Here is a 16,643-nt window from a genome sequence, read left to right as displayed (position 1 = left end):
CCAACCAGCGTTGAGGTAGGCGTCGAGACGCAACCGTCGTCTTCCGCCGAAGACGCAACCGCGTCGCGACGCCGAAGCAGCGACAAAATTTCTTCTTCTCATCAGGAACGTCGGCGACATGGCGAACGCATCGAATGGTTGCGCAGAGTCCGGCTTCGAAGTTTATCTCTACGTGTACGACATGTCCAGAGGACTCGCCGAGAAACTATCTGCCTGTCTCCTCGGAAAGGAGCTGCCCGGTTTATGGCACACCAGTATCGTCGTCCGCGGCATGGAGTACTCCTTCGGCTCGACGGGCATCGACATCTGCCCGGCGGGAAAGACCATCCACCAGGAACCCGACAGGGTCATAAGCCTCGGTTGCACGGAGCTGCCTCACGGCGTATTCTTGGATTACATCAGGGAACTGGCCGAGTACGCTTACGAGGGCAGCACGTACGATCTGTTCCGCCACAACTGCAACAACTTCTCGCAGGACGTCGCCTTCTTCCTGACTGGCAATTCCATCCCTGCAGAGATCCTGGAACTCCCCGACGAGTTCCTGCGAACGCCACTGGGCAGCATGTTGGTTTCTTTCATCGAGCGTCTCTCGAGCGCGGTCGACAAGGCGCCGGACCAGGATTCTACCGGCGGAGGAAGTTCGAAGAGCTAGCCCCAGAACTGTTAGGCCGTCCGACGCCTGCTCGGCTCACGATGGGCCGCCAGGAGAGACAACTGCTGATGCTGGAAGAGACGAAGATCCCTTATAAAAATTTCGAGTAGCATTTAAGTGATTCTTTGTTCCGTATTGTTGCTTTCACCTACCATCCCTTTGTTGAAATCCTTCCAACATTGTTTAGGCTTGCTAACACTAGGGCTGGCATTCGGGCTATTTGGCTATACATGAGCGTCAGATAACAGCGCGTAAGAAAACAAGGGACGACCACGTTGAAGATTCAGCGTTGTGTATGTCTCTTCTCCGTTCGTCCCTTGTTTTTTACGTGCTGGTATTTTACAAGCTTCCTAGCAACTCCCTAGTAAATGCTATCAACGCCTGACCACTGACTTTCATTTACAACACGTTTATTGGCTTTCTGTCAACTTTGTACCAACCATCTAGAAACCTGTTAGATTTGCTTGTCAGATTCTTGAAATTCTAACGCGTTCATAAATTTTGTGTACGCTATTACCAATTTACTAAGTTTTTCTTTGGACACTCTAATAACATGGTGTCAATAATAATAAAACTAGCACTGTAACCGACTTTAAATTGAAATTTACATTGAAACGTGTTTACAGATTCGTGTTGGAAAAAAGTAGGCGTGCAGACACGCACACAAGCAGAGGGAAACTGACAACACAAACGCCGACTATAAAGTGAAAGGACGTACAAAATCGGAATAGAAGTTAGACTCAAAACCTATCTGCGCATGCTCAGGAGATGGCAGCGATAACCTTCAATCAGGAACACGCGCTTGCCTCCGCGAAATATAACTGTTTGGGCACGGCATTTCATCTTTATGTGAGGTAGTTCAAGGCTGGCTAACGCTCGCACTTTCACTATTATGGACATGTCAAGCCTCAACCGAAAGACGCGCTTGTCCGTACTTATGTCTTGATAAAGTAACACTGTCCTTAAATTTGAGAGCGCCTTCACAACCGCGACAGTTAGACGTATAGATGGGAGGGGGGGGTCCGCTAGTTAACGACCTTTTATGCTCAATTAATCCTTGACTGCTACAACAGCCTGTCTGCCCCACATCGAAGCGACCGCAGCTGAAAGGAACTTTATGTACTGGACCCTTACGGGCATTCTGCGAAGTCGTTGGCATGTATTGCATAACACCTGTCGGGCCTTCTTTTGCCGTTCACCTCTTCTTTCTCTCTCCGTTCGGCGGTGCGTAACTTCCCTAACTTACTGACAGTCGTAAACGCAACGTTAACCCGTACCTACTACCTAATTACCTAATTACCTACTACCTAACAAGGGATGGACTTAAGGAATACCTGGGACTCTGTTCTTGTTATTGCCATTGCTTTCTGCACCCATGTGCCAAGTGGAAGAAATGATGAGCTTCTTCAAGCGTTTAGAAATAGTGGCTACTGCAACAGGAGGATATTTTAACCAACGCTCAAACGTCTCTCGCGTATCTCCACTGCTGACTAGTTAAGACTTCCAACCGCTTAGCACAGTGTTTATGAAAGTTTGACGTAACCCTATGGGTCTTGCTGCATGGTGTTTTGCATTCGCATTCCATTAGGATACCACCTTCCATTCCACCTTCGCATTCCATTAGGATGTGCCGAGTTGTTTCCGGATGTTTGGTAGATATCCATGGTCTTTTTCGTTTCCATGCTTTGGATCTAATTTACTCTATCTGTTCATCTCAATTTCATTTTGATCACTCGGGGTTATTTATTTGCGCTTTAAATTACCCTGTAAAATTCTGACCAATCGCGGAGGGCTGATATCGGACTAGGAATGAACATAGCGTTCAATAGTTTTACGTTAGCGCCACCTTCGGTTTGGTTCGATTCTGGCGCTATTCAATTCGTACGCGATTCTGTCTCAAAGATTACCATATCACACCCCTATTTCTCTCCTTCTTTTTAAGGGCGACCGTGACGCTATCGTCCAGCTATGTTCTTTGCAGCACAGAAAATTTGCATTTTCAGGAAATGTGGGGAAAGTGAATTAGCGGCGATATGCAGGTATATTTCAAAGCGTGTGTGTGTGTTCATTGGGGATTATATGAAAATAGCTAAACCCTCGTTTTCGTCTCATTTAGAGGGGTTATATAAAAAGCTTACAAATTTTTACTGCTTCCCTTGGGGCAACCAAAACGGCATAAATTACGTGTACCAGAAGTTTGAAGTATATAGTTTAATTATGTGCATTAAAATATTTACTGTATACTCGTCTTCTCCCAATTTTGATGCGTTATACGAGACGTGTAGGTGGTTCTCTCGGTCTCCTCTGTGAGCTATAGCTATCTGAGTCACGTTTTTTTTTTTTTTTTTTTTTTTTTTTACTTCGTTGAAGTACGAAGCATTGTCGTGGTTTACGTGCGATAAATGTTGAATATGTGTAGCTTAATTACACCTTTTTAAACAATTCCTTATTCAAGCGTTCCTGAGTGTCATACTGCCGTTATTCGCAATTTCTCCCAGACACTTAAAACAACTGCACCAGAGTCCAAGTTCAAATTCGGTGAAAAAGCCGGGAATGTTAATGTGTGCCGAAGCTTTCACGTTCCTGCCTTATTTAGAAAGGTTATAAATAATTGCTGAACTCTCGTATCTTTTATTTTCCCTATTTTCATGCCTTATACGAAGTTCGTAGCTGGTTTATCATGGTGTCATCGGTAAAATAAACAAGGCGCCTTGTATATATTTCGCGAAAATAAGGGGCATGTTGTTGTTGTTGTTGTTGTTGTTGTTGTTGTTGTTGTTGTTGTTGTTGTTGTTGTTGTTGTTGTTGTTGTTGTTGTTGTTGTTGTTGTTGTTGTTGTTGTTGTTGTTGTTGTTGTTGTTGTTGTTGTTGTTGCTGCTGCTGCTGCCTCAAAACGTGGCTCGTACCCACGAGGGGGATTGGCCACACTGGATAAAATAAAACATACACCTAACAGACGAACAAAGGGGTAAAGGTGAATAATGCTTAGGCGAAGTTCAAAGAGTGCGGTTTAATTGCGTATTTTGCAATATATTACGTATGCAAGTGCTCCGGAGCATTATGATTGTGTTTTACGAGCGGCGCAAGCGTTAGATCACTGATTAGGCTTAAATACAATGGCCACCGAGATGTGTGCGCGCGTCGTTAATTTGAAGGCTTTTCAGTGTAGCCCAAGCACACTTCCCTATTTCCCAAAATAACTATACATTTCACGAAGTTAATATTTGGTGAAAATTGGGGCCATTTTAAGTGCAATAGCGAAACTTAACGTTCCATGCGTAATTCAAAGCGTTGCAAATAATTACTGTGCCCTCATTTTTCTTTCTTTTGTTTTATGCCTTATACGAGCTTATGGGCCTTGTCGAGATTTGTTTAGAGATAGTGAAAGATTATGGGTGATATGTAGGTGGAGTTTAAAGTGTGGTGGACTAATTACAGCCTCAGCGGCGAATTACGTATGCCAGCGATCCCAAGCGTTGTAAGTGTGGTTTACTATCAATCGATAATTTATCAAGTGGAACAGGGGCTGAGGGACATTATGGACAATGTCCTGGCGAAGTAAAGTGTGTGCGCATGAATAACTGGCTTCGTAAAAAATTCTTAACAAGTCCTCAAAATATTTACATGCGGTCAATTAAGGTTTCAAACTGGCCAGTCATGTCCGAGTAACGTTTTGAGGTAAGTTATTGATTATAGGCCACTGAAATTCTTTTTTGCAACTGATCGAAAGAAACAGTTTTGCTGGAAATCGGAATGTAATTCTGCAAGGTCGCGCAGGACTGCTGTCCTTTTTTTTTTTTGTCTTCTTTTTCTACCGCTCCCCCCATGACAGCATACATACGGCCAAAACCATCCACAAGCGTGTAACTGTTTCAAACCAGCGTCGCCAGAGAAAGAAGAAGCAGGCATCGCTGTGTGGCACCGAACAAAGAAGAAGAAAGTCCACGCTGTGATCGGCGTCCAGCCTGTCGTCTTCTGTGAGTCATCGGAAGCACAAGCCCTTTCCGTGTTCAATACAGCTTATCTAGGCGTCTAGTATCGCGTTTATCATCGCGGCACCGAAGTAGCCACCAGATTTCTTCAGCTAACTGTGAGCCTCGGCGTCATGACGACCGCATGCCGTAGTTATGCAGAGCCCGGCTTCGAAGTCCATCTCTACGTGTACGACCTGTCCAAAGGACTCGCCAAGAAACTTTCTCCCGCTCTCCTGGGAAAGCAGCTGCCTGGCGTGTGGCACACAAGTATCGTCGTCCACGGCACGGAATACTTTTTCGGCTCGACGGGCATCGATAGCTGTCCGGCGGGGAAGACCATCCTCCAGGAACCTGACAAGATCATAAGCCTCGGTCGCACGGAGCTGCCTCACGGCGTATTCTTGGAGTACATCCGCGAACTGGGCGAGTCCAGCTACAAGGGCAGCACGTACAACCTGTTCCGCCACAACTGCAACAACTTTTCTCAAGACGTCGCCTTGTTCCTGACTGGCAAGTCCATCCCTGCAGAGATCCTGGAACTCCCCGACGAGTTCCTACGAACGCCATTGGGCAGTACGCTGGTGCCTTTCTTCGAGCGCCTTGCGATTGCTGTCGACAAGGCACCGGGACAGGATTCTCCAGGCGGCGCACGACAAAGGTCGAAGAGTTCGCACTCTCCAGGCCGTCCGAAGCCTGGCTCGGCTCACGGTAGAGCACGAGGAGAGACGAGTCCTGATGCAGGGAGCGAGGAAGAGCACGAAGATGAAAGCGGCGGCGACCAACCCATCTTCTACCCTCGGGTCGACGGCATCGCCGCTTTCAAGGAACTCGAAGGATACCTCAAAAGAACCGCCATCACCGAAAGCGAGCGCTCGCAGCTGGACCAGCTCCGCGAGTACCTCGTCAACGGCCACGGAGCTTTTGCGCTCGGTCCAGAGCTGCTCGACCTGTTCGAAAAGCTGCTGACGTCGCACGACGGGAAGTGCGCAGCGCGGCTGTCGCTACTGCGCATGCTCCAGGCGGCGGCGCTGATCAAGGACGTCATCCTCCTGTTGCACCAGGACCGCAGAAAGCACGTCATCATGAACTACGTCAACCGAATCGCGACGCTTTCTCCGCAGGAGCAGGACGAAGTGCTCAAGCTACTCTGCAACCTGTGCAGCCACGTCGCCAGCTGCGAGTGGCTGGTGTACATCTCCGAGTGGCGAGATAACACCGGCCGGGTGTGCAGCAACGCTAAAGCCACCGTCCGCGCCGTTGTCCACGGGCTACTCAGCGACCGACTTCTCGCACACGAGCTCGGCGCCGCGCTCGTCTTCAATCTCACCACGAGGGAGCTGTTCGATGACGCTGCCGAGGAGCTGTCGACGGCGATCACGCAGTTCTTGCAGGGCGATGTCAGCGAAGAACAGGTTTATCGCTGCCTGTCGGCTTTACATCGCCTTCTGCGTGTCAGCTACAATGACGTGTCCGCAAAGATCCAGAAGATCACGCCGTACCTGCAGAAGCTGTCCGGTTGTTCGGAGCGTGTCAAGAAACTGGTCCGTCATATTCGCAGTAGGGTTTCAGCCTCCGCATCAACACGACAGCAATGACGGGACGTTCCCATACACGGCGCCTATTCTGTGACAGAAAATAATTAAAGAAAATAAGCATACTTAGCTCCCGTTGACATCTACGTAATGCATTGATGGTTTGGTAAATAATGGCTCGGATGAATCATATGAAGTGTGTTACAGCGATCGGGTAATGGTTTCGCGAAGTCTGAAGCTAATTGACGCGGAGTGCAGCGCTTGATGTTTGTTTTTTATGTGATACAAAGACGCAAGCTGACGTCACCCGCCGTGGTTGCTTCGTGGTTATGGTGTAGGGCTGCTAAGCACGAGGTCGCGAGATCGAATCCCGGCCACGCGGTCGCATTTCAATGGGGGCGAAATGCGAAAACACCCGTGTACTTAGATTTAGGTGCGCGTTAAAGAACCCCAGGTAGTCAAAATTATTCATGTTTACAAGAAAAATTGCACTTATCATTTGTAGAATTGACGGGCGTATGTGGCCGTGTTGCAACTGATACTGAGAAAGCACAGTACATAAGAGATACTGCAGAAGATCATTTATCTAATTTGTGAATGGCGAGCTCTCGGAAGCTCCAGTCGGCTGTAAAAAAAAAAATCACAGCATATCCACGGGGTGAATGATGATGAGTGGGCGAAGCTCCGGAGGGAATCATCGGATCTCCCGCTTAAGGGGACGCTAGCACAAACGCGTTAGAAACGTGCAGTACTCTCTAGTAAGGGGGAGCGGCCACAGCGTCTTACGCAGCCATTGACACATGCCGGAATGTGCACCGCGTTTGCCGACGCCATCACATGACTGCTGAGAGAGTATACCCCCCGTATTCATAAACGCTCCTCGACTTGAACTTGACTTGCCACCGCTTTGGGCAGCGCGTTCGAAACGCGTTGAAGGTAAGGCGGAGAGGCCACAGCGTCTTACACCAGCTTCTTACACGGGCCGTAACGCGCTAGCACAAACGCGTTAGAAACGCGCTAGAAACGCGGCCTTTCGTTAATGTTGGGTATTTATTGCCATCGTGGTGCGTGTGTCCATGTGCGCTTCGTGGCGTAGTGGGCTAACGCCGCGCGCTCGGAAGCCGAGGGGTCCCTGGTTCGATTCCGCGCTACGGACACAACTTCGGAATTTTTTTTCTCATTTTTCTCAGACTGGTTACACACTACTACTACGACGACGGGGACGGAACGGGTGCCGCTATAAGGAGCTTCGCCCCTAAAAAAGAAACGATCGCAAACCATGGACACATCGCAATCTGTAAATAGAGAGACCTGCACATTGTAATACATGCCATATGTCTTGCGTTTCAATGCACCGTTTTCCAAAACTAGGGAAGCTTCTCTTACATCAACAGACATCAGGGTTGTGTACTGGCAGCACACTTGTTTACAAGAAGAATTGCACTTAGCATTTTCATTATTGACAGAACTGACGGGTGTATATGCCCATGTTGCAACTCTTATTGAGCGCGATAGTACATAAAAGAGACTGCAGAAGACCATTTCTCTCATTTATGAATGGCAACCTCTCCGAAGATCCAGTCAACTGCAGAAAAACAAAAGAAACGATCGCAAGCCATGGACACGTCGCAATCTGTAAAGAGACCTGCACATTGTAGTACATGCCATGTGTTGTGTTTCAGTGCACCGTTCTCGAAAACTAAGGAAGCTTCTCCTACATCTACAGACATCATGGATGTGTTCTGTCGGAATTTTATTTATTTACTTATTGTAACTTAAAGCCCCCAGAGATTAAGTATATTATATGAAGGATGAGCTGTGTTTAGTAGAACAGTGATTCTAGTGCAGCCTTGAAAAAAGATACATGTCAGAGTGGTGCACGGCGTTGGTAGGCCAGACCGTTCCAGTCCCGTTTAGTTGTCACAAAAAGAAAATTTTGTATGCTAAAACTATGAAGAGAATGGCGAAATAATTGAAGCAAATTAAGGGCGAGGCATCAAGCTGGTGGATGAAATGTTAGCATGGTTTCATACAGGCATCTATGTGTGATCTGCCTATATCATACCCGAAAACGAAATCAGTCTTATTTCCTTTGCCGGGTTTCGAGACAGTGCCTGGCTAGTCGAAGTTCTTTTCCTGCAAGGCAGGGCGAAGAACTCCATCGCCGAGATCCTTGCAATACCGAACGCCGCACGCTCGCAAACGTTTGGCACGAAACCCGCGAAAAGTTACCACGCCTTTGACACCACTAGGCCGAATGACTGTCACCAGCAATGAGTGATCCTCTTCCTGTAACCGTATCGGCTAAAACAATTTTTTTATTGGTTTGTGATGCTCGCGGCTAAGCGCGCAGCGTCATGCAACGTCACGCAATGAGCGCATGCAGGCCAGCGCACGTCAATAATGTTTGCGAAGGCGTCGTATAACATGCAGATCGGTGTCCTTTTCCTCGCAGAAACTGTGCCAAGCTCAAGACATCTCAGGCGTTCACTGGGCATAAGTACATCGGTGACACTTTCACGAACTGCACAGACCCGACTCCTGCCTGCGTGAGCGATTGTAACGGGACCTCGTCGTCCAGGAGAAGCGGTGACACCTTGTCGCCTTTGCCATCCAGTTTGTGGTCACTGAGCATCAATGAAACCACATCGTCGCCTACTCGACAGGAATGACGTTCTCGCTTAAAATTCCTTTTTTTTTTACGATTTTGAAGAGAGGATGCAGCAACTGCACACGGGCAACCATGGTCAATCTGACATTTGGAGTGAACGGCAGCGGCTTCGTCGTCTCATCGCACCTCTGCGGAACTTCGAAGAAACCAACTCGCACGGCAAACGCAATCTTGTTTGCCTCGACCTTATTCCCTTCAAGCAATAGAGGAAGCTGCGTACAGAACGGTATGTGGCCGAGTTGGCATCCATGAGAACAGCGAATCACCAGCACCGATCACCATAGCGTAACGACGTCGTTTTACAGTCGACAGCAAAAGAAAACAGCGCGTCGTGGATGACGTAGTCGCCTCGACCCCTCGTTGATATATACGACGGCCACACAAGTCACATGAGGAACGCCAGCAGGCAGTAGACGAGCATGTTGACCATGGACATGACGATCACGCGGTAGCGCACCGTCTCCCGGGCCATGCCGGCGTGATGCGTGACCAGGTAGATGAGCACGATGAGGTAGGCCACCGAGGCGACGATGTAGTGCAGCCGGCAGGCGTGGCGGTAAGCCGACGAGGCCTCCAGTCCTGGCGACGCGAAGTAGATGAAGGCCGTGAGCGGCGTGGCGTACGCTGCGATCAGCACGAAGGCGAGCGTGTGCGCGCTGAAGATGCAGACGCCGAATCCGCGGGCGTAGTGGCAGTTGAGCGCGTCCACCAATGACCCCACGCCCAGCAGGACGGCTAGTAGCTCGACCTTGGCGACCGAGGGCGCCAGCCGGGACCACATGGTGGGGCTCGCGCTTCCGCTTCACGATGACGGCGATGGAGGACCGGGGCCCATAGCTGAGGCCGTGGTCGCCCAGCGGCTTGTCGACCACGCAATGCGTCCTCTCTTCGTTGTCCTCATCATCGGCTACATATAGCGGATGTTCCGTTCCCGCCCACAAGTGAGCGAGCCAATCCACTCGATAGTAGCTGCGAGAAATAAAGCGGTTGTGCGCGAGGTGTGAATACGCGTTTATTCGTAGCATGTAGGAAAAGTATACTCGCAGGTGCCTGTTTCACAGCTTTGCCTAGCTATACCTTTCTGGTTGCAATTTTCCTTGAGGTCTAAGCCATAGGTCTGATCAAGCCTATCTCTGGTTGTCATTTTCCTTGATGCCTCGGTGAGGATGGTTATGATAATGATAACGTTAAAGTCTTTGGCACATACCCACTCACAGGGATCGGTCAAGAGTCGTGTAGATTTTGCATAGGCTCTAATTTAAAAACCAATTTTCTTCGCGTGGTAAGGCAACATGGATTAAGTTCTTTCTTAATATCGTTTTGCATAAAACTGTTTGTTAACATCGTTTCTGTCGTATCAACGCATTCACTTACATACTGCAAGCGTTAGGCATTCCATTTCTTAATTCGGATTCACTTTGTTTCTGTAGCTTTTTTTTTTTTTTGTAAAGACTTACATCGCCTGTTTTCTGGCGTATTGCACATACACGTACAGTGAGCTAAAATTATAATTATATAGAGCTCACAGTAAAAGACCGATTGGCCCTACGAAACTGCGGTAAGTCGGTCATTCTCAAGTGACCCCTATTGGTCATGCATCATAAGCTCCATTCGATTCGCCTGCCCTTTCTGAGCTAGTTCACTGCTTGTTGCACTTCGTTATTCGTTACACCAGTTTAAACAAGGCGCCATCTGCACGTCGTCATTCTTTTCACTCAGTGCAGGCTTCGTGCAGTGCTAGTTTACACCATACACTGCACTCGTCATAGAGGTAGTGCAGCGTTCGCGCAGCAGGTTCCGTGCCGGTTCCGCGCGAGCAAGAAATGGCACCGAACTGGCAAGAACTAGTTCACGAAGTTCAGGGAGAATCAAATGGGCCTATAGCATTTGCGATCATCATCATCATAATCATCATCATCATCATCATCATCATCATCATCATCATCATCATCGTCGTCGTCGTCGTCGTCGTCGTCGTAATATTCATCGTCATCGTCGTAATCTGTCGTAATAGATAGATAGATAGATAGATAGATAGATAGATAGATAGATAGATAGATAGATAGATAGATAGATAGATAGATAGATAGATAGATAGATAGATAGATAGATAGATAGATAGATAGATAGATATGGATAGATAGATTTTATTGCTAGGAAAGACAGAGGTCGACCTGAGCTAGTGCGCTCTAGTCTGCTACTCTGCACTGGGGAATAAGGAAGGGGAATGAAAGTACTCGTGTGGATGATGATGATATGTTGATAGGAATTGTCACGGCAACCGGTGAACTCTCAGATGTGACTAATATCGTCGCTGAAAGAAATCTGCCCGGAAGCGCAAGCCGAAACAACGAAAAAAAAAAAATTGCAAATCCTACGTCGGCGTTGGCGTACTCGAAACATTGAAAAAAAAAAAATTCTATAGAAACTCGAATTTGGTATTACACTTCCTCTGTCGTCAGGTCCGTTTTGAACTTTCAGGAAATATATATATATATATATATATATATATATATATATATATATATATATATATATATATATATATATATATATACACTCCAATGCAGTTTCATCTTCCGATGGAATCCAAGCCTCCAGGAATCACCGAGGCACTGCGATCTATACGGCTGATTGAGTTGACCCGAAACGATCTTGCGATACGATGTAGTTCGTCACAAAATGAAGAAACGCCAAGCGCAGCACAAAGCGCGTGCTATTAACCGGGTTTTCTTCGGGTGAATGCGCTCACATTGCGCGTTAACTCAGTTATCTGCCTCGTATATTGCTATTCAAACTGAGAGATTTCGGACAAAATTACAATTTTCACTGCCCAATCCAGCTCCATAGCAGCGGCGGACGCCATAATTTGCGCAATAATCGTAACTGTACGATGGGATCATTTTCAAGTTTTACCGAATTTGAAAAAAAAAAAAAAAAAAACAAGGCCGCCTGTGGCAGATAGCATAATTCCATTCCTTGAGCTGGAATATTCAAAGAAGCGGACATTACTCGGACGAGAAATCGAAACACATATAATGTACTACTTGATGAAAATTCACTAATTAAAATATTGATTAATTAGTTTACAGCACATATTACAATGTACGAATTGCAGCCGGTCAGCTTGCGAGGAATATTCACTAAGAAGAAATTTTGAGGATGAAACGGGTTTCGGAGATATTCGGAATCAAACTTGCGGTAAAAGTGCACTGTTGCACCACTGACCTTTCTTTTTTTTTTCTTTTTTTTTTTCAAATGCATTTTTATACATTGAAGCGCAGAAGTAACTGGAACGGCCATGTGTATTCTTCGCACATTTGGAAATGAATATCTCGAAACTGGCATCATCCTGAAAATTCATTCTAAGTGGATACGCCTTGTAATCTCACCGGCTACATTTCGTAAATATCAATCTGCCGTGAAGTAATGATTTGGAAGTGAATTTACGTTAAATTAGTTGAAAATGTGTTTCGATTTCTCTAGCAAGTGATGTCCGCCTCTTTGAATATTCCAGCTTAAGGAACGTAATTAAGCTGACACCCGCTATTGATCTTTTTTTTATTTCCGTAATGCTTACAAATTATCACTGGGTATAGTGATTACCAAGCGTTCACCAATCAACTTTCAAGTGATGATCTTAGAGGTAATGTTGCAAGCACGGAATTTGGTAGATAAGCCGGTGGTCAAAGCATAACCTTCTCAGTCGATTTATGCCATGGCGCTGCTGAGCGCGAGGTCGCGGCTTCGATTCCCGGCCGTATTCGATGCGGGCCAAAGCCAAAAAACGCTCGTGTATACTTGGATTTATGCCCACGTTCAGTAACTCCAGGTGGACAAAATTTATCCGGCGTCCCCCACTATACGGCGTGCCTCGTAATCAGATCATGATATCGGCGCTTAACGTACTAGATTTTCATTATTTTTCATTAAAGCATAACCTTTCCACAAAAACACCGCGTAGCGCCAGTTTTTAGAAATAGGCTAGCACTCAGTATCTGCATCAAGATGCGTTGCTCTTCGAGTTAATATTGTTACGCGAACGAAGGATTGAGTACTGGAGACTATTTACAAAATATATTTACACAGGATAGCTGCAGCGCTGGCCAGTTCAGCCGACAGCTCGAGAGCCAAAACGCAATTCGTCTTCTTCGTCTGGGCGCCCGCGCGCATCGTCCATAAGAAACACGCAATATGCATGTATCATTATCCCCGGCGGCAGAAGCACCGTCCCGGTGCATCTAAATGTCAGAGGGTACAGGAGGGTAATATGGTTTTAGGCGTGCGACATGCACAACGTCAGTGGAAGTCGGGGCAGATGGGGCACTGGTACTGACTGGGGCGATTTCATACGTAACTGGAGTCACGGCACGCAGCACTCGATATGGGCCTGTGTACCGAGACAGGAGTTTTTCAGACAGGCCAACGTGACGAGTCGGTGACCACAGGAGTACCAGAGATCCAGGCGAAAAGTGAACGTCTCTGTGATGTCGATCGTACAAACGCCGCTGGTTCGCTTGGGAGGTCAGGAGGCGAGCGCGGGCAATTTCGCGAGCTTGGGCAGCCCTGGTGATGGCGTCAAGTGCATATTCGCTGGTCTCTGCTGCGGCGGTTGGAAGGGATGTGTCCAGTGGCAATGTGGGTTCTCGGCCAAACAACAGAAAGAACGGGGAATAGCCGGCAGTGTCGTGGCGCGAAGAGTTATATGCAAATGTGACATACGGTAGGACGAGGTCCCAATCAGTATGGTCAGACGAGACATACTTTGCAAGCATGTCTGTCAGGGTTCGATTGAGACGCTCCGTGAGACCATTGGTCTGTGGATGGTAAGACGTAGTCAGCTTGTGCCTGGTTGAGCAGGACTGCAGTATGTCGGCGATGACTTTTGAAAGAAATGTCCGCCCACGGTCAGTGAGCAGTTGGTGTGGAGCTCCATGCTGCAGAATCACGTCGCGTAAAAGAAAATCGGCGACATCTGTGGCACAGCTTGTTGGAAGCGCTCTGGTGATGGCGTAGCGCGTGGCGTAATCTGTCGCCACAGCGACCCACTTGTTGCCAGACGTTGATAGAGGGAAAGGGCCAAGTAAGTCCAAGCCAACGCGAAAGAACGGCTCCAAAGAATGTCGAGCGGTTGAAGGCACCCGGCAGGGAGCGTCGATGGTGTTTTCCGCCGCTGGCATTTATCACACGCCGCAACGTATTTCCGTACGGAGCGGGCGAGGCCTGGCCAAAAGAAGCGTCGGCGAATCCGGTCGTAGGTGCGGGAGACGCCGAGGTGACCTGCCGTTGGAAAGTCATGAAGTTCTTGGAGAACAGCTGGCCGGAGGTGCCGAGGAATGACGAGGAGTAGGGCAGGACCGTCGGGGCGGACGTTGTGGCGGTATAATACACCATCCCGGAGAACAAACAAATGAAGGGACGAATCAGAAGGCGAAGATTCCAAACGATCAATGATGGCGCGCAAGGAGGCATCACGGCGTTGCTCGTCGGCGACTTGTGGCAGCCGAGAAACCGAGAAAACGCAAGCGTCGGCATCGGTGTCAGGGTCGGCGGGTGGTTCGTCCACTGGATAGCGTGATAAGCAGTCGGCGTCTTGATGTAGGCGGCCCGACTTGTAGACCACCGCATAGGAAAATTCTTGTAGCCGCAGAGCCCAGCGACCAAGCCGGCCGGTAGGATCCTTGAGTGAGGAAAGCCAGCAGAGCGCGTGGTGGTCCGTGATGACAGAGAAATGCGTGCCATACAAGTACGGGCGGAATTTAGAAACCGCCCAGACGAGGGCCAGGCATTCACGCTCTGTAATCGAATAGTTGCGCTCCGCTGCTGTGAGGAGGCGGCTAGCGTAGGCGATAACACGATCGCGTCCCTGTTGGCGTTGGGCTAAGACGGCTCCGATACCGTGACCACTGGCATCGGTACGGACCTCTGTAGGGCAGGACGGGTCAAAGTGGGCCAGAATAGGCGGCGTGGTGAGAATGTTGGTCAGGTGGGAAAACGCGGCAGTTTGAGCGGGACCCCAGGTAAACGGCACGTCCTTCTTCAGAAGATCCGTAAGTGGTCGGGCAATCGCTGCGAAGTCTTTAATGAACCGTCGGAAGTAGGAGCAGAGTCCTACAAAACTTCGGACGTCTTTGACAGACTGAGGTACAGGAAAAGACGTGACAGCACGAATTTTCTCCGGGTCTGGTTGAATACCGGAAGCGTCGACGAGGTGGCCCAGCACTGTAATCTGCCGACGACCAAAGTGACACTTCGAGGAATTTAGTTGGAGCCCAGCCTCGCGAAAGACTTGAAGAACAGCTGATAAGCGCTCGAGGTGTGTCTCAAACGTAGGTGAAAATACGAGAACGTCGTCGAGGTAGCAAAGGCATGTTGTCCATTTGAACCCTTGAAGCAAAGAGTCCATCATACGCTCGAATGTGGCTGGGGCGTTGCACAGACCGAATGGCATAACTTTGAATTGATAAAGACCATCAGGGGTGACAAATGCGGTCTTCTCTCGGTCCCTTTCATCCACAGAAATTTGCCAATAACCAGACCGAAGGTCTATTGATGAGAAGTAGTTGGCACCGTGGAGACAATCGAGGGCGTCGTCAATGCGAGGCAAGGGATAGACGTCTTTTTTAGTAATTCGGTTTAGATGACGATAATCTACGCAGAAGCGCCACGTGCCATCTTTCTTTTTAACAAGCACAACGGGCGACGCCAAGGGCTCGACGAGGGTTCAACAATGCCTTTGGCAAGCATCTTGTGCACTTCATCTTGAATAACCTTACGCTCTGAAAGAGAAACGCGATATGGCCGGCGATGAATAGGACTGGCATCACCAGCATTTATGTGGTGCTTAACATTTGAAGTCTGGCCCAACTGTCGATTGTTGAGGTCGAAGATGTCGTGGTACGAAACCAAAAGGCGACACAGAGCTGCTGCTTGTTCAGGCAATAGGTCCGCAGCAATCATGGGACTAAAGGTTTCGTCACGGCAAATAGCATCCTGTGGACATGGTGAAGACTCGGAGCAGCCGTCGACGGAAAACGCCGTGACGTGGTCATCTCCTATAGCGCGCAGCGTTGCAACCGATATGCCTTGGGGTAGAACTTGCTTGTTAGTCCAAAATTGACGACGGGAAGGCATGTCCGGTTATCGGCGACGGTTACGACGGAGTGGGGCACAGTGATATCGCGCATCAAAAGGACATCAGGAACAGGAGTAGCGACGTAATCACCATCGGGCAGAGGGAAAGATGATAGCAATTCGACGAAAGTCAAGGTTTAGGCGGCAGGCGGACGAAGGCGGTCGGACTAAAGTTGTTCGGCCAGTTCAGCACGAATATGCGCGAGTAGAGGAAGTTCGAGGCAAAGGGTACCGGTAGAACAGTCGATCAAAGCTGAATGCGCCCGTAAGGAAGTCTAGTCCGAAGATTAGGTCATGGGGACAATTGGTCAGCACTGTAAAAAGAACGAGAATGTGGCGGTCGGCGATACTGATCCGGGAAGTACACATTCCAGTGACGGCAACAGCGCTGCCATCGGCGACGCGTACGGCTCGTGTAGTAGCAGGCGTGAGAACCTTTTTCAATCGACGACGGAGGTTATTACTCATGATGGACACCTGGGCTCCAGTATCTATTAACGCCGTCAAAAGGGACACCGTCGACGTGGACATCAAGTAAGTTCTGGTTCGTTGGGAGCGTCAATGGGGGATTTTGACACGACGAAGAGAATGCAGCGCTACCCCCAGGAGCTGCATGGTCTAGTTTCCGCCCGGGAAGACCCATAATTGGTCGGCGACGAATAGCGGCGTGGGCTGGGGCG

At 48.6% G+C, this 16,643-nt stretch overlaps 2 protein-coding genes across 2 annotated transcripts; both read left to right on the top strand.

Annotated features, from left to right (window-relative positions):
- Nucleotides 1–1,560, top strand: LOC119432698 (desumoylating isopeptidase 1). The gene has a single exon (XM_049658567.1). It carries the CDS (start codon nucleotides 119–121, stop codon nucleotides 650–652), a length of 534 nt encoding a protein of 177 aa, XP_049514524.1. The 5' UTR covers nucleotides 1–118; the 3' UTR covers nucleotides 653–1,560.
- A 3,008-nt stretch (nucleotides 1,561–4,568) lies between these two features.
- Nucleotides 4,569–6,221, top strand: LOC119432697 (uncharacterized). Its single transcript, XM_037699854.2, has one exon. The coding sequence runs from the start codon at nucleotides 4,758–4,760 to the stop codon at nucleotides 6,219–6,221; it is 1,464 nt and encodes a 487-aa protein (XP_037555782.1). The 5' UTR covers nucleotides 4,569–4,757.
- Nucleotides 6,222–16,643: the final 10,422 nt, after the last annotated feature.

This window comes from Dermacentor silvarum, chromosome 11 (genome assembly GCF_013339745.2).
Source record: "Dermacentor silvarum isolate Dsil-2018 chromosome 11, BIME_Dsil_1.4, whole genome shotgun sequence".
Taxonomy (NCBI): domain Eukaryota; kingdom Metazoa; phylum Arthropoda; class Arachnida; order Ixodida; family Ixodidae; genus Dermacentor; species Dermacentor silvarum.
Note: the sequence above shows the minus strand (reverse complement) of the source record. Positions and strands in the feature narration are given on the sequence as shown.

What these genes read in the sequence shown, in the direction of transcription:
- LOC119432698 (XM_049658567.1), top strand. Translation starts at nt 119, where the DNA reads ATGGCGAACGCATCGAATGGTTGCGCAGAGTCCGGCTTCGAAGTTTAT.
- LOC119432697 (XM_037699854.2), top strand. Translation starts at nt 4,758, where the DNA reads ATGACGACCGCATGCCGTAGTTATGCAGAGCCCGGCTTCGAAGTCCAT.